Here is a 22,329-nt window from a genome sequence, read left to right as displayed (position 1 = left end):
TTTTTTTTTTTTTTTTTAAACATGTACAGACAAATTTACTTTGAGGCTGGGCATGGTTTGAGCATATTGTTTAATTTTTATACATTGCATGAACACATTAGAACACATTGTTGCACAAAGCCTATGTGCAAGTGACATTACCCAGTGGCTAGGGATTGTAATGCAGTTGCAGCACTAGCTCACCAGGAGGCTACACTGAGAAGCAGTCAACTGATGTCAAATCAAAACCATAGGAAAAGGATATTAAAACCATATACACTCACTGAGCACTTTATTAGGAACACCTGTACACCTACTTATTCATGTAGTTATCTAACGAGCCAATCGTGTGGCAGCAATGTAATGCATAAAATCAAGCAAATATGGTTCAGGAGCTTCAGTTAATGTTTACATCAACCATCAGAATGGGGAACAATGTGATCTCAGCGATTTTGACCGTGACATGATTGTTGGTGCCAGATGGGCTGGTTTAAGTATTTCTGTAACTGCTGATAGCCTGGGATTTTCACGCACAACAGTCTCTAGAGTTTACTCAGAATGGTGCCAAAAACAAAAAACCTCCAGTGAGCGGCAGTTCTGCGGAAGGAAATGCCTTGTTGATGAGAGAGGTCAACAGAGAATGGCCAGACTGGTTCAAGCTGACAGAAAGGCTACAGTAACTCAGATAACCGCTCTGTACAATTGTAGTGAGCAGAATAGCATCTCAGAATGCACAACACGTCGAACCTTGAGGTGATTGGGCTACAACAGCAGAACAACACGTCAGGCACTTTATTAGGACCATAGTGTTCCTAATAAAGTGCTCAGTGAGTGTATTTTTCCCTTTATGAATGCACCTTTTAAACTGTTATGGAAAATCATATTCAATAAATTTTTCAGGGACTTGATCTGACCATGAACAGCTGACAAGTTTGCTTAAAATGTTAAATAACATTGAAAATAAATATAAGGGAATAAGTGACACTTTGCCCAATCATGGAAGTCATGTTGATTGCATAATTGCTCACTCAGTTACCATAGTGTTTCTAGGAAAAGATGCATAAAACGAGTTAAAATGAGTGGCAAAACATATTCAAACCACAAGAAATAAGTCCAGTAGTAACAAACAAACATCACATGACAAAAAAACTGACCTAAAATTGTTGAATTCTGTTAATGCATTACAATACATGAAAGTTAATCGAAAATTCTAATCATGTATGTAATACATTACAACAAGCGATATTTGCAGTCTTTTAATACAGGGATAAAATACAAAGAACATGACAGAATATATACACAAATATTCTTTATAAGGCCTCACTCGAAAAAGAAACGGAGAAACCATTTGCGTACTTGACCTACATTTCCTCAAAAGTGGACATCTAATACTGCTTAGGGTACAAATTCAGCAAAACAAGTTTAATGTAGCTGTAGTTTGTATATAATTAAATGCATCTAATTGAATTTTCAGCAAAGTCAATCAGAGTATGATAATAAATATTACAATTTCAAAGAAGAATGTTTAAAACTAATGCCATTTAGTGTGATGGTTCTGACTACTGAAGAATTTGTCCCTGTGCAGTAACTCAGTTCATCACAACCTGACAAACAAATCAGTCATTTCAGGTGCATGCAAACACAGATATTTTCAGCGCTACATTTAGCTCTAGCTATACTATTTAAGGAAACAAATCATCTGAGGTATAGTGGCATGTATTGGTGTGTTAGTTGGTTTAACTCCAAACATCTTGTGAGTATCGTCCCTTGGTCATCAGCTTCTTGAAATAGTCCACAGCCTGAGTGTGTGTCAGGCCGCCCACCTCCTGGGCAATCTCATGAAAGGCCGTCTGGACATCCCGAGCCATGTTACGTGCATCTCTGCAAGGACACATTTTCTAATTACATAGTCAACCAAACACATTGTTGGAAAAACACCATGATCTTTAAAGATACAGTATATAGGGGGCTGGGTAGCTCAGTGCAACGAGCCACGTGATAAGATGCGCGGATTGGCAGTCTCAGAAGCGGAGGCAACTGAGACTTGTCCTCCGCCACCCGGATTGAGGTGAGTAACCGTGCCACCACGAGGACCTACTAAGTAGTGGGAATTGGACATTCCAAATTGGGAGAAAAGGGGATAAAATAAAAAAAAACGATACAGTGTATAGTATTGATAAATGGCCCCATTTACCTTTTATTTTAATCAGCTTTATGATTGCAGACATATACACAGTCACTATATAACTATATGGAAGCATTGTAATGAGTGGAAGCTGTTTGTTATTCCTCTAAAACCCAGCCTGTTACAATTAGTTCAGATTGTGTTTATAAAAGTATTATCTATGTTTTTTATGCAACCTGTAGTAGATTCAACTTAATAATTCTTACCCGCAAACATATATGTGGGCATTATTTGAGTGTATAATTTTCCACAAGTGCTCCTTGTTCTTCTTCAGTAGATGTTGTACATAGACCTTTGAAAACAGTGCAAAGACCACAGAATTACTTAGGTTTTTATGTACTTCAATTAAAAAAAAATTAAGAATAAAATCTTTTATATTCTGAAAAACTACTCATCAAATAACTTTTATAATGACTTAAATTAGGATACATGCACTTACAGAGTTTAGACTAAAGTTAAAGGCATTTCCTGAGGAAACAACATACAATGTAGTACATAAAATGAGTCACACACCTTTTGCTCCTGATCTCTTGAAAAGGCAACATTAAGCTGTGTCAGCACACCCACCCTCTCAAAATCCTCTAGTTCCTGCTGATACAGGAAGTCCTCGTTTTTGTGGCGACAACCAAAGTAAAGTATCGTCTCACCAACATCTTTTCCTGCAACAGAGAGCAAAAACTGAATGGACCATAAGTTTAGGAACAATCTGTATCAGTAAGTGAGATAACCAAGTTTTTTTTTTTTGGTAAACATGTTTCACGCAAGAGAGTGCAACAATGCCCTCCCACTTTATCAGGCATCTTGGTTCCGTAAGCATTTTTCCATTTAATTTTTCCATAGGGATTTCATAAAATCTTTCATATAATAATTGAATCAGCTTACAAACTTTGATTTGAAGCAGAGAAGTATTTGAAAATCAGACAAAAAGGTACAAGACTATGTACTTACTGTCTTTCATGAGGAAATAAACTACAATCCCATGAAGCACTGTGAATGACGTAAACACTAAAAATTATCGAGAAAAAAATTCTGATTCTCTGATTGGTGGTCTTTTCTCTTCTGGATCATGGGTAGTGTAGTTCTTTACCAGAAATTCAGTTTTATGGTTTGTTTGAAAAGATGTTGAAATAATACGGACTGATGGCTTCAACAGAATTAACAGACTTGGTCTGTCTTTAAAGGTTTATAAGTTATCGATAAAAATCAATCCGATTTTTACTTCTGAAAATGGACTATTCCGTTCCATTAGGTTTCATGCAGATATTTTATAACTCATGTATCTGTGCTCTGTAAGTTCAAGTGAAAAGCCGCACCTTGTTCTTTCTGCAATGCTCTCTCCTGAATGAAGCCCATGAAGGGGGCAATGCCAGTTCCGGGTCCGATCATGACCACAGGATTACTGGCTTTGAAGGGCAGACGGAATTGGGATCTTCTAACATACATGGGAACGGTGGGCTTGTGGCCATTGTCAGTAATAACTTTGTTCTTTAGCCAGTTGGTAGCCACACCTTTGAAGACTCTTTCTGTTTTGGTAGTGTACTCGACCACCACCGCACAGATGTGCACAGAGGTTGGATGGACCTGAAATGAGGAGGTGCAGAGTTTGGGTCAACCTAAGCAAGTTGCCGATTCTAGGACTTGAGAAATATGGCACAGAAAACGGATCTCACCTTGGCGGAGGAGGCGATGGAATAGTATCGAGCCTGAAGTCGAGGCAGAAGTTCACACATGTGGTCTATACGAGGGTGCACGGATGGTAGATCTTCTAGAATAGCCAGGATGTTCCTCTCGGAATCCACAACCCAGTTCTGGTATAGAGCCTAAAAGGAATGTTAACATATAACAATAAAACTAATGAATAAAACTGCTTTTCTGGACACTAGATCTAATCCCCAGCATTGAATGTAAGTTAATTTGAACCTTACCTTTGCTTCTGGTGAGGCAGAGGCCACCTTGCGCATGATTTCCTGTTCTTTGGGATCAGTGGCATACTGTGCCAGCTCATACAGTACATTTGTGCGTGGCGGGTTGTTGATATCGAGGTAATGGGTCAGTGCCGTGCGGTACGTGGTTGGACACGGGAATGGGTGCTTTTTATTGGATTCCTCTGCAAATAGAAATATAATTTGCAATATTTAATAGGCTGTAAAAAAATTTGTCTTCAGCATTTCATTAAATATATAGTTTTATCAATTTTATATTATATAGTTTCAAATAAAATCATTTTAAATGACTAGGTACAAAACAACCATAATGCCATCCGATATGTTGTATGCAATTCTACATTTCAAATTTCATCAGTGTTTAATCCTGAAATCCCCCAATGTTAAATTTCCAAATATATATATATATATACCATCCAAGTTTTTGAGAGAGATGACAGTATCAAGATCTACTCCAAGTCTTTCTCCTATTCTGTTGACCACTGCCGCATCATTTGTGGGGTAAACTGCAACATGATCTCCAGCATCATATCTGTGTGGAGCAGGACAGATTTGGCAATACTTTGATTGAAATGTGGATATTTAAAAAAATACTGTGTTGGGAAGTAACTACAGTAACTAAAAATAGCGATTCCATTAACTTAAAGTGATAGTTTACCCAAAAATGAAAATTCTCTAATCATTTGCACACCCTCATTCCATCCCAGATGTGTATGACTTTCTTCTGCAGAACATGGATGAAGATTTTTAGAAGAATATTTCAGCTCTGTACATCCATAAAATGAAAGTAAATGGAGGCCAGAACTTTGAAGATCCAAAAGAACACAAAGTCAGCATAAAAGTAACCCATAAAACTCCAGTGGTTTAATCTATATCTTCAGAAGCGATATGATAGGTGTGAGTGAGAAATACTTTTTATTTATTTTACTATTAATCTGTCAATCAGCCCTACTATGGGTGCTTCTCATTTCCTACATTGTGCATCCTTGTTTCCTCGCTCCTCCGTCCTGGAGCCCGTGACCCGGAAACCGATCAAAGTTTGCCATCATGAAGGATGTATCAGTTCTCCAAATGCGAGGAGGCGAGGACAGAGGAAGCTTAACGAGGATGCTTGAGCGAGGAAACCAGAGCATCCTATGTGGAAGACTTTTTGGTCGAAGCACCTGATGCACATATTAATTCTCCTCCCCATTCACATCTAACACTATAGTTTTAATTCATGCATTATCTTTGCAGTGTAAATAAACCATACTTGACATACTTCAACAATGCATCTTGAATTATTTGGATTTATTATGTATATATTAATAAATAAAAATTCAATAACATAACAGCAAGTGCTCCGAGGTACTGCAGCCGCACAAAAACACGCTCTGAAGTGATGCGTGAGTGATTAGAACATTTAATTTTACAAATCCGTCTTGCTTTGATTTCTCCAAACTCGTTTCCTTTCCTTAGATCCTCTCCTCATTTCCTAAGAGGGTGGAGCTAGGTAGCGAGGAAAGGAAGCAAGGAAAGAAAACAAGAATGCACAATTTTATAAATGAGAAGCACCCTATGCATGTCACCAGAGTTCTTCTGTATTTCGCCTATTCACATTCTTTGTGCATATCTACAGCCCACCTACTGGGCTGTTGTGCAAATATGAATTATTTATTATTTTCCTTTATCCCTCCCTTTTTTTTCCTTTCTCCTCCCTGCCCAGTAGGTGCCAATATGCACAAAGAATGCGAACTGGCAAAAAACAGAAGAAGAACTCTGTTCTTTCGTGAACTTGCATAGGAGGGCTGGTTAAATTGGAGATTTAAAGTAAAAAAGGACTTAAATATTGATCTGTTTCTCAATCACACCAATCATATCTCTTCTGAAGATGTTGACTTAACCACTGGAGTCATATGGATTACTTTTATGCTGCCTTTGTGCTTTTTGAGCTTCAAAGTTCTGGCCACCATTCACTTGCATTGTATGAACCAACAGAGCTGAGATAATTTTCTTAAAATCATTGTGTTCAGCAGAAGAAAGTCATACACATCTGGGATGGCAATAGGTTGAGTAAATGATGAGAATAAAACCACTGTTTAAAATAAACTATTCAATTATATTTAGCATTGGGAACGCTGTAAATATAAGCGACTCGATTAGTTTAGATGGTTCATGTAAATTAACTAGTTCAAATAAATGATCACTAATTCATTTGAGCCACTACAGAACCTTAAAGGGACTTTTTCTTTTTTGTGAGTGAAATATTTAGTTAATTGTTGCTGTTTATTACTATATTTTGATTAAGTTATATAAAATAGGGTGTTTTCCAGTTTTATTCATTTAAATTTAGTATAAATTTCTATTGCAAAATTAAATATCATTATCTGATTGCTATACATTTAAAATATTTTCTTCTTTAAATAGCTTCAGTGTAGCTACTTATTGTTATTAATTTATAGTTTAGATAATAACTTTTTAAAAAGTGTAGCTTGACTCTAGTTGCACTACTTTTAAAAAGCTACAATTTGAAAATATCTCCCGGAACACTGCATATAGTGCCTACTGGAATAGTATAGTGCATAGTGCGATGCACAGTACATTATGTATTATATCAAAAAAATGTCTTTCAGATGTCTATGAGTAGTCTAAAAGTTTGCTATTTTGAACAGACAACAATATTTTACATTCATTCTGCAATATTCTGTATATCCTCAAAATATTTTACATTTTTAATTAGAAAACAGTTAGTTTTGGATGTAAAATCTGACTGGATGAGCCACATTCAAAATCATTGTGAAATAGCCGATATATGAACACATTTGACCTCACATCAGTTAAATTTTAACAAAAAGTGGCTTGGTAACTATAAACATCCTACAGTTAGGCTAATGAACTATATTATTGGATGGAAGAATGGTATATTCTCACATCATGCCTAAGAACTCCCCTTAATCATGGTAAATCAGTGTAAAGAATGGCCTCTTGTGGCTAACTGGTGAAATGCATCAAATGTTTACTTCAAACTGATTGTTTCAGCATTCCTGTTTTCATAGGAAGACAGATGTTAAACTGTACCTGATTTTAGAGTTAGAAATATCCAATTCTATGTGCATTAGATGGCGGCTTCCTCCTTTGTTCAGCTTACGATTAACAGTCACAGGTGCGAGGAAAGGATTCTTTGAATCAAAAGGCCTGCACAAAACAAACCAAACAACACCCATAAAGCCAAACGCTTTAAAGATTGTAGCGAAGAAAATTAAGTATTATACTCTGGATTTAATCACAAAGACAAGTTATACAATAGTAATTTTAATTGTAGACAGACTACTAGACAACAGAACCCAGTAAAAAAAAAAATCAAGGGCAGACATTTGATCTTTTGAAATGTCGCACTGATCTGTCAACCAATCACTGAGTTGAAAGTGACGAACTCACGGTTTCTGTGTCTGGAAGCTTTTGAGCCGCCCCATCTCTCCTGTGTACACTTGATTCATATTGATGTCATTATGGACCACCAGTTCAAACTGCCGAATACTGAAAGCACAAAGGGAGATTGGAGATCTCATTCCAGCATGCATTTAAAGCATTCAAAACACACATGATGTTTAATAAGATGCAAAAACCTTTTAAAGCATGACAGAGGACTGGTTGTTATGGAAGCACATGATAAATGGATTTGGTCCCTCAATTATGGAGATGAGACGCTGGATGTGTTGTGAGGCCTTAAAATATCCTTCAAATGAACATCATGTTTGAACTAGACAAAAAACTACAGCTGGTCTGCTATGCTAAATTCTAGCAGTAATTAATTTCTGCAAACAATTCAAGACTGTATTGCAAACGTTTTTAAGTCAACAGCAGCATCGTGTTGGTGAAAATTGATTAGATTACAAGAACTGAGAATAAAATGGAAAATAAAAATAATACCTGCTGTCTTCTCCTGTGGCCTCCACGCCAAAAAACTCACAAACTGCAGGCCAGAACTGTTCCTTCCATGAGATAAAATCCTCCTCCAAGCTGCACATGATTTAGGATTAAATCATCAGGGCAGGCAATCAAAACGAATATAGCTGTACATAAAGTACCTAACTGAAAAGATTATGCATGTTCAGGGTTGGGGAGTAATGAAATACATGTAACGTTACGTATTTAAAATACAAAATATAAGTAACTGTATTCCACTACAGTTACAATTGAAATCATTGGTAATTAGAATACAGTTACATTCAAAAAGTATTTTGATTACTGAAGAGATTACTTTGCATTTTATTGTCATTTGTTTCATTTAATATTTAGTCCTTTCAGATGGAAAACATTTATACATATAAATGATGCGATCCAAAGTGCATTTGAACAGCGGTGAAACACTTTCTTATGATGTGTTACATTCATACGAGCAGACAGAGAAGTAAGTTTGAAGTGAGTTTGGAGCAGAAGAAATAGAAATAAACCTTGTGTAAATTATCAGCTTTATGCTAAGCTAAAATGCTATTTCTAGCCATTTTACATGCACATGTCGCCAGGCACGATCATATTTTTTTATCAAGAAAATTCACATTGTATCATAATTTCTTTTTTTCTAGTAAGACTTTGATATTAGGGCAAAAATCGTATTCTTGATAATAATTTTTTTATTGTTTTCCTGTAAAAATATCTAAAAATCCTTAAAACGGGGCCTGGGTAGCTCAGTGGTAAAATACGCTGGCTACCACCCCTGGAGTTCGCTAGTTCGCTAGTTCGAATCCCAGGGCATGCTGAGTGACTCCAGCCAGGTCTCCTAAGCAACCAAATTGGCTCGGTTGCTAGGGAGGGTAGAGTCACATGGGGTAACCTCCTCGTGGTCGCTATAATGTGGTTTGTTCTCGGTGGGGCGCGTGGTGAATTGAGCACAGATGCCGCGGTGGATGGCATGAAGCCTCCACATGTGCTATGTCTCCGTGGCAACGTGCTCAACAAGCCACGTGATAAGATGCGTGGGTTGACTGTCTCAGACGCGGAGGCAACTGGGATTTGTCCTCCGCCACCCGGACTGAGGCAAATCACTATGCAACCACGAGGACTTAGAGCGAATTGGGAATTGGGCATTCCAAATTGGGAGAAAAAGGGGAAAAATCCCAAAAATAAAAATAAAAAAATAATTAAAAATCCTTAAAACAAGATAAATTTGATTTATCTTGTTTTAGAAACAACACTGCATAAGATATTTAGGTTTTTCATAGAATGTATTTTAACATGTGTATTTTGTCTTACTGTACTGGCAGAGTTTTTATAGTCAAAACAAGTGAAAAAAATCTACCAGTGCTGAAGAAGAAATCCAAAGTATTTAAAATACGTTACTGATCTTGAGTAATCTAACAAAATACATTACAAATGACATTTTACAGCATGTATTCTGTAATCTGTAGTGAAATACATATAACCCTCCCAACCCTGTGCATGTTTGTCTTTTCAGTAACACTTTACAATAAGGTTCCATTTGTTAAAATTAGTTAATGCATTAGTATGCATCTAATGCATCATTTACAAAAAAATTTAATCAATCTTAAATTATTATTTACTCACTTGCTGTCATCGTCCCCAAGTCCCAGGTCAAAAACCCTTTTCCCACCAAGTTCAGCAAGCCTCTTGTCTATGTACTTGCCCATGGCATTAAAGTGCTCATAGGTTTTATTTCCTAAACCAAACACCTGTAAAAAATAAAGTATATTATTAATCAGTCTGTGAAAGAAGAAAATGAGAAACACCATTTTGTCAATACATGTGATCTTTAAGTTAAGCTCAGCATTAAAATTAAACCCAAAAACAGTTTTTAAAGGTGTCATGTCATAAAACAAAATCTAATTTTCTTTGATATGTTGGAATAAAACAGTTTAATATATGAAAACACTAACTTTCAGAACACAAAACTTCCTTGCCAGTGAAAAAAAGGCCATTTATTGAAACTAAGCTGCAAAAACACCTCGTTCCCAACTTCCTCAACTTTAAGGACATCAGACAGATACAAATAGATTAGCAATTGACTGCCCACATTTACATGTCATAGATGCCCATTAAAGTATTTAAACTAAAAGAGTATCTTTCAGAAGGATTTAATTTCCAAAGTTCCCTGATCAAGTCCAACATTTACAGTTTGTGCGGCATATTAAAGCTCAAACTGTTTATGAACCTGTCACAATGTAATGAAGGCTTTGCAATATTGGCCTCCGACAGCAAACCCCCCCAACATGATCACACAGTAAATTGGCATGTTGTTTCCGAGATTTCCGGTTCCCCAGGATCGGCCACATCAGCAACATGGGAGACCCGGGTTCAGATCCGGAGTTGAAACCAGAAAGTAATTGCATTCACATAATCAATGACGAGCACTATTCGGAGGTTGCATTTTTCCTCTAACATTATATTTTTATTCCACTGATGGTAAGTTTTAGGTTAGGGGGTTGAATTTGGGGGTTTAGTGTATAAAATACACATTCCTCTTCACTGTATTACAGCCTGTTTACAACTCGCTTTTGGCGCCCCTCTGTGGACATTTCAGCAGGAAAATGGGGTTTACATACGTGCCCATACAAATTATGACCGTTATTGGTGCAAAAATCCTTGACTAACATTTTAAGTGGACTTCAGGGAGAAAAATGACAACAACAAAAAAATGGTAAAGTTTATCAAGACAAACTTTAATGTTGGCTTGACAAAGCCTTGTCTTAAAGTTTAAAAGTTTAAATGGACGGAAAGCAGACAGACAGACGGTTGGACGGACAGATGGATGGATGGGTAGATAGTTAGTCACAAACATAGTCAGATAAACAGTCAGACAGATAAAGAGAGAGAGCCTTGTGTGGTTTGTTTACATTTGAATGTTTGACAGTTGGAGTTTGAATTAACAAGCATTTCATTTGCCCATTTAAACATTCCGTCAATGTAAGTGTATGGGATTTTTTTGATTTTTCTTTGTCCGCAGTGCGAAAACAAAGGCTGTTTCTCAATGTGCATTTTTTTGTGTTCTTACGTTCTCGTGGACTCGTTCTACGTCATCATCCACTGCCGAAGTTCGCTTCCAATCCTCAAGAACTCAAGTACAGAGAACGCAGGAAATTACCCGTATGTGTCCTTGAAATCGAGGATGCATCGGATGGTGACTTGTGGGCAAGAACTCGGTACTACGGTGGCAGACGAAGGACATTTATCATTTTGTTTTTTCCTCAAGAGTTTCCTGCTGTAAGCTCGCGAAAGTCTGGCGGCTCGTGAGAGTTGTTATACATTTTTTGCTTTTTTGGGTATTACTTTAATACAGTAATAAACATGGAGTGCTTACAGACTTTATTAACATGCCACTACCTCAATGGTGTGCCTGCAAAACCTCAATGGTGTGATGATATTAATGCTGTCACTGGTGTGATAATGCCAGAAGTTCAAATGTGCTGACCACTGACTGTTATATATACGGATCAGTGGCTGTGACAGTTAATTGCACAACAGGAAGATCGCAGCACATCACAAAGCTCGCAATAGATGCGTTCTACGTCCTCCTGTCCTTCCAAGTTCGTTCTTCCAAGGTAGCTTGGCAAGACTGGTCTTCATAAGAACACAAGTCCATTCTCTGCGTTCTTAGAATTGAGAAACACCCTCTTTCTAGCAAGTCAATCCACTGTTGGCCATCTTTGGAACACTCTCAGGAGGCTATTTCCAGTCATGCCTGTGCAGCTCCTATCTACTTGAATGGGGAAAGACCAAAATCTAAAAAACGGTTGGTAAAGATTACGATCAAAGAACATATTTCAAATTGACAATCAAATCTGATAATATTGTAATCATAAATTGTGCTTCTTTACCTAATTTTACGCTAAAATACGCAATTTTCCTTCTTGTATAGTCTAGTGCATGCACGTTAGGGAGTTGATTGACAGGTGATTGGCTCTTTTAACTGTAAGGCGGGACTTCCTTTCTACATCCACTGACCGTGGGTGCTCGAGATTTTTGGTTGGGCAATCCAGTGTCTCCCATTCAATTAAATAGAAGTGGCCCATCTCTGCTAAATAGTCTCTGGCGAAAACCACAAGTCCGATCAATTAGAAAAGACATAGCACACTATTCCAGAATAGTCTGAACATTTGTACCTGTGGTGGATGAACCTTGAAAGCTCTAGGAGGAGTTAGTGTTAGAAATTTTGGTCTCGGTTTAGGGATTTTGAAAAAACTCTAAAAGTTTGTAGAATAACAGTATGTTGGCTTTGTCAAGCCAACATAAATAATAAGATATGTGTTGGACTGAAAATGTAAAAATTACGAATTTGTATGCAAGATGCTGCACTCCTTACAGCCTCCTCTGTTCACCTAGCCTGATCCACACTCTTGTAATGCTGTAGACGTACTGCAGAGATGTTTCCAATCCCATAGTTTATCACACTGGCCCACCAAAGCCACATAAAAGAATCTGAGAACTCCAGGCAGAAACCACAAGGCTTTCATCCAGAATACGGGTCCAACTCAAGCTGTGTCTGCACACCCATGTCTCCAGAATCAAAGAAACAGAAGATGCAATGATCCAGTTCCAGCTAAAGTAGTCTTGCTAAGAGAGAGGTTCAGCTGGGATAGAGCTCCTGCTTTGTTTAGCAAGGCCAGATGTTTCCATTTGGTGAAGGAGAAGTGATGAGGATCTCATGGGCCCCTTAACTATGTGACAGCCCCGGGCTCAGGCTAGTTAAGAACTTTACCAACTGCCCAGGGATTGGATACCACTCAATAAAAATGGGCAGGAATTTTTAATGGCACTCATGGTTTGAAGTTTGATGTAATGTCTTTTGTTTAGATAACCATGGGAAAAATAGATTATTGCAAAATATCCAGTGAAAAAGGAAACAAAGGTCCACATTTGCTGTTTAACACAATTGTGCAATACAAAAGATTGTATCATTGCTGCACATAGTCTAATGGTAGTCCCTATGTGTTTCAAAGTCAAGTCAATTTGACACTAATTACTTCAAGACATGTTCCTGGTCTTATTGTGGACAATTTAATCCGTGCATGCTATTCCAAACAATTTTGTCACACGTTGACTTCAAGTGAAACACTACCTGCTAATGCTCTGCTTAGAACTTTATGTTGTTTTGAATACTTACAGCAAAATTTACGCCCTCTAGATTGTCGTCAGTGCCCTGCATCCAGTCATAGAACTCCTGGGCATTGTCCGTGGGGTCTCCCTCTCCATAGGTTGCCATACAGAATACAGCCAAGGAATTTGGAATCTCTTTCAATCTAGACAGCTCGGACTGGTGTTAGAAAATTAAAATGATAAGAAGCACAGTCCGATCTTGATAGATAAATGGATTTCAATAGTGTGCATCAAACAGGCAGCCAAAGTACCATGTCATACTCCTCTGGGTCAGCTGCCATTCCTTTCATCCCATAACGATGGGCATCTTTTGCCAACCTGTTACTAAACTCCTCAGCCGTCCCTGTTTGGGATCCGTAAAACACCACAATGTTTCGGTTCTAGAGTGGGAAATTAAAGAGATATGGCAATCAAATATAAGGGCACAGTATTGTTGGGGTTCTGCCCCATTGAGCAATACTTATGTGCAATACACAGCTTAGTCTATTTATATTTATTCAATATACCATACCTTTTCTGCCATACATTCACTTGCATCTGAACATAACAGATTTGTATTTGTATATTGTACATACATATATATAGTCTTATTGTGTATTTCTATACTGTATATATTTATATTATCTATTCACTTTTTATTTTTATTCTATTTTGTTTTTAAATTATTATCTCTGTCTTGTTGCTGTATTGTTTGTGCACTGGAAGCTTCTGTCACCATGACAAATTCCATAAGCATACATGGCAATAAATCTAATTCCAATTCTGATTCTGCATTTTGTTTGATGTTTTGCTCATTTTGTTGCTGACATTTCCACATGACTGGATTTAACTTACAATGGAAGTAGAATGTTTTAGGTGTATATAATGCAACAAAACTCACAGTTTTCTTCAATTTTTCAATAAAGCTGGTCTCACGAATTGGTTGTGATCTAAAAAAGAGAAAACAAAGAGAGGGAGAGAGAACACATATGTGAAAAGGATGAACAGCATGCCAGACCCATTCTTTTGGTAATGAATACGGGACTGAGCCATGCCCGTTCTTTGGCCTTTTCCACACAGAGAATTTCCTGAGGTTCACACCCCTCTGAGAGTGCCACAGCATTACAGCACGTCTGCTTTCATTCATTGTTCAACTAATGAAAACCACAAACTTGCATCTTACTTTGGCAGTGAAGAAAAGAGTGGAGCGCACATTTTTCTTAAGTTAAAAGTTCGTAACATTGATCATTTGGTTTCTAGCTTGTAAATTATTAAAAACAATGATTCATTTTTATGTTGTAAAATAGTAGAGCAAGGCGCTTGCAACGCCATGGTCACAGGTTTGATTCCCAATTAATACACATACTGATAAAATGTATAGTAGAGATTAAATGAACTGTTAGTTGCTTAGGATAAAAGCATATGCCCAAAAGCATAAATGTAACTGAAAAATGCTAATGTTCAATGTACTTTGAGTAGTACATTTTAAATGTTTAAACATGACAAAGACTTTTCAAAGTTGTGCTGCAAACAACTAGCAGTTTTGGGTAAGTTACTTAAAAATAGTAATCCACTACAAATTATTAATTATTCCTCTAAAATTGTGATCAGATTTCTTTAATAATTACTTCACTGAAAAAGTAATCACATTACTAATTACTTTTAAGTTACTTTCTAAAACACTTTTCCACTCAACAAATTCAAAATAACGTGTATATTTCTTTTTTATTCGTTGTTTGACACAAATCATACACTCAGCACCTCACATTTCTCCTTCACAATGACCATAATTCATGTATTCTACATAAATAATATATTAGAAATAAGCATAACCCTATAATGTACTTAAAAGTAATTAAATTAGTTGAAAGTCAGTAACTGTAATCTGATTACACAAATTTAAAATGTAATGCAATACACTACTTTTTGTGAATAAAAAATAATTATATTACAGTAATTACTTTGTAATTGGATTACACACAACACTGACAACTAGTATAGTTGTTCTATAATCAAACAGTCAAGTCAATTACTAAACAGGACCGTCACTTTAAGACGTCACAACGCAGAATGACAGGCTTCCACCCTCCCTCCAAATATATTACAATTTAGCCAAATCTTGCATTCTTTAAGTTATCCATGCAGCATTCCAATAGACATTACTCAGATCAGTGTAAACTCTATGCATATTAAGTTTAAAAACTTTACTTTAAACTTCCTTTGTGGACATCACATGTGCTCTTGTTTCGTTGAAAGACTAAATGCAATCAATACCTGAAAAACAATCTAATTCCACAACAGTGATAAATAGCACCTGATATATCCATCCCAATACAAGAAACAATACAAAACACCCCTTTTGTCCAAGACTAACCTCTCTGCTGCTGCCAGTCTGTCCTGTGGCAATGAAAACATGCATCCCATGACTGGAGGAAAATACCCTGTTCGTTAGAGTTCGGCATAGAGAACGTGCTCGCCTCTAAGAGGTTCGCCTCTCTCTTCAAGAGAGTAGAAAAAAGTCCTTTGGCTTCTGTTAAAGTTCATTAGGAGGTTCAGTTGAAAATACAGCTCTTTAGCACAGGGAAAGGGGTTGTGAGACAGGCAGGGGTTTGAGACATGCTCCCAAACTCGCCCCTTCTCTCTCACTTTCTCTCTCAGCATCTGGCCAGAGCAAAGTGATAGCAGAGCAACAGGAATATACAACATTTCCCATAGATATCTGAAGCACGATACTGAAAAAGAACTCCCACTCTATCTGCAAAACACATGTCTCTAGACACACACATTCAGTGGGGTGCAAATGTCTGAGACCACATTGAAAATCTGGGATATATATATATATTTATTTATTTTTTATTTTATTTTTATTTTTTTTTTACCTGGAAATAAAAAGAAAGTTTTAGGATTTTGAAGAAAAGGGACCCACTTTCTATTAGGTGTCTAACTACTATGTACTTAAGCATTTGATACAAAGTACTTATTATGTACATACATTTTGTTGCATTGCACACACACCGATCAGCCACAACATTAAAACCACCTGCCTAATATTGTGTAGGTCCCCCTCATGCCGCCAAAAACAGCGCCAACCTGAATCTCAGAATAGCATTCTGAGATGCTGTTCTTTTCACCACAATTATACAGAGTGGTTATCCGAGTTAACGTAGACTTTGTCAGTTCAAACCAGTCTGACCATTCTCTGTTGACCTCTCTCATCAACAAGGCATTTCCATTCACAAAACTGCCGCTCACTGGATTTTTTTTATTTTATTTTTTTTGGCACCATTCAGAGTAAATCCTATAGACTGTTGTGCGTGAAAATCCTAGGAGATCAGCATTTACAGAAATACTCAAACGAGCCCAGTACAAAAGGTCAGAAAAGTGGACATAACAAACACTAAGAAACTCTGAAATTAATGTAAATTTGTTTTACTGACTATTTAATTTGTAGTGAAAAAAGGCATTAAATTAGAAAAGAACGCAACATAGAAGCATTTTCACTAGTGGTCTAAGACATTTAGACCCCACTTTATATTCATAGACATGCGTAAAAACTTTAAATGCCTCTGCCAATGTAAACACACAGAGAGACTGAGTTCATTCCCTCCCTTTCCCAGTCTAATAAAATAAAAATAGAAAACAAACACACACAGTACTAAAAGAAAAGTCAAAATACATTTCTGGATGTAATAAATTAAAATAAAAAAATGAAATTTCAAACAAAGAAAAAAGTGCCATTTTGCAGAAAAGTAATTTCACTGCAGATGCAACATAATCAACGCACTCTATTACAACAATAAAAGAAGAAAAGAGTTCAATAGTTGTTTAAGACTTTGGCAAGACAGCTTGGACTGACCGCAGTCCTTAACACATGAGTAATGTGAACCAGGCTGGAGGAAGTGTAAAGAATTGGAAGCGGCTATCCTTTCCTGTTCTCCAAACACGTCTTCCTGGCATTTATAGTTTCTTTAGTTGCACATGAGTTCTTTCTGAATTATGTTTCCTCTCTTTATCTCTTGCTCTTGCTTTATCTTCTTTTAGAGAAAACATTGGGACAATGCATTAAAGGGTAGATATTTTTTCGGTTAAACTTGAATTATGTCTATGAGGAAAGGCTGTGCACCTCCATGCCAAATTCTTCAAGGCATTCATTGTTTACAAGGGCAAAATGGGCCACAAGTTTAACATATAACACTACAAACAATTGACTGTTGCAAGGATTATGAGGAGCATTCAGGAACAATAACATCCTGTAACTAATGTAGAACAAACTCATCTGGTCATTTTCAAAATCTCTTATAAACCTTCCATGTTTATTACACTAGGTACATCCATATGGGGTTCAAAATGAGTCAAAACTGAAAATCTGGGATTCAAAATCTAATAAACATGGAAATAAAAAGAAATTGTTAGGATTTTGAAAAATGTATAAAGAAAGGTTATGACATTAAAATAAGAAATATTTACGATTTTGCACTATTTCTAGGTGACTTAAAAAAAAAAAAAAAAAGAAAATTTGTGACCCTGATGTTAACTCAAAAGATGAGATTTCATTGCTTCTGTTGAAGCACACAAGATGCTCTCTGGAACATTCTTAACTTTTCACTCAAGTTTCTATGCTTATAATGCAATTTCTATGTAAAAAAAAAAAAAAACTATTAAATTAGAAAAGTGAAAAATGCTAAATAAACGCATTTTCACAAGTGGACACAACACTGTTCCCCACTGTACATTTGTTAAAGGAATATTCTTGGTTCAATACCAGTTAAGCTCAAGCTACAGCATTTTTGGCATAATTAACAAAAATAATAATAATTTCGACTCGTCCCCCTTTTCTTAAAAAAAAGAAGAAAAAATCGAAGTTACAGTGAGGCACTTACAATGGAAGTGAATGGGGCTCATTTTTGGAGGGTTTAAAGGCAGAAATGTGAAGTGAATAATTTTATAAAAGCACGTACATTCATTCTTCTGTTAAAACTCATTTTTATGGTCTTCTTAGGGTTTTAGGGTCTATGGCGTTACGACGACATGGCAACGAAGTTGTAAAATTGGATATAACTTTACACAGAAAAGGTTGGTTAGCAATTTTTGTCACACTAAAATCATGTTAACACACGTATTATTAAAGTCTTGTGGCTATACTTTTGAAAAAGTAAGTATTTTAATGTTAACCGATTGGCCCCATTCACTTCCATTGTAAATGCCTCACTGAAACCAGATTCTTGCTTTTTTATAAAGAAAAGGAGGGTCAAGTCAAGTCAAAATAAATTTTTGTGGTAATCAACATTATGCCACAAATGCTGTTAATTGAGCTTAACTTGTATTGAACCCGGAATATTCCTTTAACAAAGAAGTGGCTTATTCTCATGTGTAGGCATTCGCAATGACACAAAACCACTGTGTACATGAACTGTGTCTCTATTGCTACAGACCACTGAGACACAGAATGTAACACACTCACATTCTCAGTCCCATGATGTCAACACTTTGCAATGCTGGAACCCATGACCGACTGAACCACAAAGTGCTTTAGGAACAAGCCATGGTGCAGAAATTATGCTTTGTTCAAACAGGGCCAAAGGTCTACAGAGAGTAGAACTATAAACGGGCTTTCCAACAAAAATATTATTGAAAATTTGATTCCCCTTACACAGTTTCAGCCAATGTTCAAGTCATTTTGTTCCTTTTACATCAACATATAATGTCTATTTTTTCACTGTGGATGGGTGGAACACTAAAAAAATCTTCTGACTCAAGTTTAACAGTTTAAAATTGGCAGAATATGGCCCTGATTAACATTTAAGTCATGTAAAAAAAATTTGTGTGGGTGTATTATTTCCCCAATGAGGACTAAGTTGGTTGGGGAGTAAAATCAGGGACTTACGCTGAAGTGGTCACAGTCCTTAACTCTGGGACGGGCTCTGGTCTTCTTCGGAAGAAGAACCAGTAGATAAACAGTCCAGCAATGAGAGAGAAAAGGAAGATATCCAGGGAGCTCAGGAAAGGCTCTGGATTCTGATCCTTCTCGGAGAGCATCTTGCCTTCCGTGTCCTCCATTTTCATGGATTTCAGAGAGCAGATGTGTCTACAAAAACATATTGTTTCGATCACTCTGTGTAATCTGATTAAAGCAACACTGAACTCATTACCTGACTCTTAAATTACCAGTGCGTATTCAAAACACGTTTAGGATTTTAATGCCATGTGACACTATAAATGTAAACATTTTGGCTTCCCATTGTCAGGTTGGCTAGCATGGATCATAATTTTAAAATGCACAATTTTGTGGCTGTTTCATTAAAGGGATGATTTTCTTATCATTTATTCACCCTTCTGCCATCCCAGATGTGTATGACTTTCTTACTTCTGCAGAACACAAAGATTTTTAGAAGAATTTCTGAATGAATGTTGAATGGTGACCAGACCTCTGAAGCTTCAAAAATCACATAGAAGTAATCCATAAGACTCCAGTGGTTAAATCCATATCTCCAGAAGCAATATGATAGGTGTGGGTGAGAAACAGATCAATATTTAAGTCCTTTTCTTTTTTTTTACTATAAATCTTCACTTTCACTCTTAAAAAGTGAAAACGTGAAAGTGGTGATTTATAGTAAAAAAGGACTTAAGTATTTATCTGTTTCTCACCCACACTTATATCATATCACTTGAGAAGACATGGATTAAACCACTGGAGACATATGGATTACTTTTATGTGGCCTTTCTGAGATTTGGAGCTTCAAAGGTCTGGTCACCATTCACTTCCATTGTAAGGACCAAAAGAGCTGAGAAATTCTTCTAAATATCTTCGTTTGGGTTCAGCTGAAGAAAGAAAGTCATACACATCTGGGATGGCATGAAGGCGAGTAAATTATGAGAAAATTTACATTTTTGGGTGAACTATCCCTTTAATTGAGGATTGTTCTTTGCAATTAGCTACATAATAATAAAACAACTACAAAAAAGGCTTCCTTTATTTCCACTTAATATAAACTTCATATTGATTAATATCACTAGCAATGAAACGTATAGCAAACTACCATAATAATGCTGCAAATCTAATAGAAATGTACCTTTCACCTCATAAAAACAACAAAAAGCACCACTGTACTACTGTGTTTTTCTGGACATTTACCTTGGTAGTAACATTGCATTCTTTGAAGTGCCTTTTAGTAACATCTAAATACCATAGTATATGAATATGGATATCATTCAGTATATATCAAAGTACCATGGTATTGCAACTGAAACCATCACTACACCATAATGTTGTACCACCAGCAAAGTCAGACATACACTTACATGAGACTTTCACTTGATTAATGAAATGATTTTCCATTAGAATAATAAAAGGATTACACATTACAACAAAATACATGAAAATATCATAATTCAGAAGTTAGTGGGTTTTCATTGTAAAACTTTGTAAATATATACTGTTGTTTGTCCAGTGCAGAAGAGAATCAGCTGTAAACTCTTGTGTAACCACATGCTTAACAGATTAACCACAACAGACGTCAAAACCATGTTGTGTGTGTGTCAGTGGCTATTCCTACTGCAAAAAAATTATATCATTATTAAATCACGCACTACGTTTTATTGAAATGTGCAACACAAAACAACAGAATACACTCATTACAGCACATACCTCCGCTTTGTTGCTGCACGACGCGCAGTACAACTTACGTCACATTAAAACGCCGGGTTGCCAGTCGCACGTTACAATATCCCTCTCGAATTTTCTACGCAATGGAACAGAAATTGACCTTATTCAAAGTTGCGCCATATTACATTTGTTTTACAGGAATGGAAACGAGGCTGTGAGGGATTGACTTACAGTCTCTTCAACTGTTTGTAGCCTACTGTTTTTTTACAGTGATTCTGATCGTTCAGCTTACAACACATTGAAAAAACTGTTATAAAAATATTTAGTAGATAAAAAACTCGAGATGTGAAAATTAGACGTGATCTAGTAGCTTTTTACAGCTGTCTACAATTCATGGTGTGGAAGAGATTGTAAGTCTATCCCTCACAGCCTCCTCCTCATTCCCGTCAAAAATCAAATATGGCGCCACTTTCAAGCTTTCCTTGTGAAAATATTTCGAATCCATTAACATGTTTCTTCATAACATCCATTTTTTTTTTTTTTTTTTTCTGGCCAATTATGTCACTTTCACTTGCATGAATAAGAGTCATTGTTTTCAATTATATAACTGAGGACTCCTTTCTCTTCAACAGTCATGACCTTAATTATTCAGGGTCATTTGGCAAGCACAGCTGCAATGGGAGTTTAATTCAATTAAAAGAATTGTCATGGTTCATGGGGTGAATTCTTTACTAGAAAATTTGCAAAATAATGCAAGATGATATAGTGAATTGCCTTTTTACAATGGTACAAACACTGACCCTTATATTTTATTATCAACCATATTCTTCTGTAAGGACTAAAGGGATATTACAGCTTCCCATTTCTGTGTAACATGGTTACATCAATCATTTCCTGAAAATCTGTCAAAGATTTCCTGGCTTCTGACTCCTTGCACACAGTCTTACTTAAACAAAGGTGTGGATTTTTGTACCACGAAGGTGGAGTCATATGTTGAACAGCAGTGATAAAAAATATTAATAAATCCAGTTTCGTTCTCTTCAACAAACATTGCATTGCCCTTTATTAGCTTAAATGTTGGCGAGAGATATTTTAGCCAAAATGAAAAAGAAAACACACTCAGTTATTATTGAAAGCCATATAATAAAATAACAGCAATACGTTAAACAGGCCTCGACATTAACACTTGTCCGCGATGAGTGTATTTTTAAAGGGGCAAGTGAAAGAGAATTTTAAAACGACAATAACAAAAAAAAAAAAAAAAATAGCTAGCTATATTTGTGATATAGCCTAGGCATGTTTCACTTATTACAAACTGGGCATGAAATTCGGAGGTGGATTGCACACACTTTCCCCCCGCTTTCTGTCCTCATATTAGTATCAGCGCAACTGATCAGTGCTACTGCTTCTCTCGCAGCATTCCGTGGCTCATTGGACACGTATCGAATTTAGACAAGAGTGAGTACGCAGAGAGCAACGCGCTGTCACTTTTTTTTTTTTTTTTTTTTTGCTGAATTTCAACCTGTTAATTTGACATGTAAATGTTTAT

General features: G+C 36.5%; 1 protein-coding gene across 2 annotated transcripts; it reads right to left on the bottom strand.

Annotated features, from left to right (window-relative positions):
* Positions 1–51: 51 nt before the first annotated feature.
* On the bottom strand, positions 52–20,968 carry LOC127433669 (NADPH--cytochrome P450 reductase-like). Of its 2 annotated transcripts, XM_051685760.1 has the most exons (16): positions 20,823–20,968; positions 19,061–19,261; positions 14,078–14,126; positions 13,449–13,577; positions 13,205–13,354; positions 9,652–9,776; positions 8,017–8,106; positions 7,525–7,623; positions 7,165–7,281; positions 4,521–4,639; positions 4,090–4,271; positions 3,835–3,984; positions 3,478–3,745; positions 2,678–2,823; positions 2,371–2,456; positions 52–1,860 (listed from the first exon to the last, which is right to left on the bottom strand). In XM_051685760.1, exons 2-16 carry the CDS (start codon positions 19,237–19,239, stop codon positions 1,716–1,718), a joined length of 2,034 nt encoding a protein of 677 aa, XP_051541720.1. In that variant the 5' UTR covers positions 19,240–19,261; positions 20,823–20,968; the 3' UTR covers positions 52–1,715. The 2 variants fall into 2 exon arrangements, with proteins under 2 accessions (XP_051541720.1, XP_051541721.1); XM_051685761.1 differs by lacking the exons at positions 19,061–19,261; positions 20,823–20,968 and adding an exon at positions 15,551–15,878.
* Between the last annotated feature and the right edge of the window lie 1,361 nt (positions 20,969–22,329).

The sequence above is a fragment of the Myxocyprinus asiaticus genome, chromosome 43, assembly GCF_019703515.2.
Source record: "Myxocyprinus asiaticus isolate MX2 ecotype Aquarium Trade chromosome 43, UBuf_Myxa_2, whole genome shotgun sequence".
Taxonomy (NCBI): domain Eukaryota; kingdom Metazoa; phylum Chordata; class Actinopteri; order Cypriniformes; family Catostomidae; genus Myxocyprinus; species Myxocyprinus asiaticus.
The sequence above is the reverse complement of the archived record's forward strand: the minus strand, read 5'-3'. Positions and strand labels throughout refer to the sequence as shown.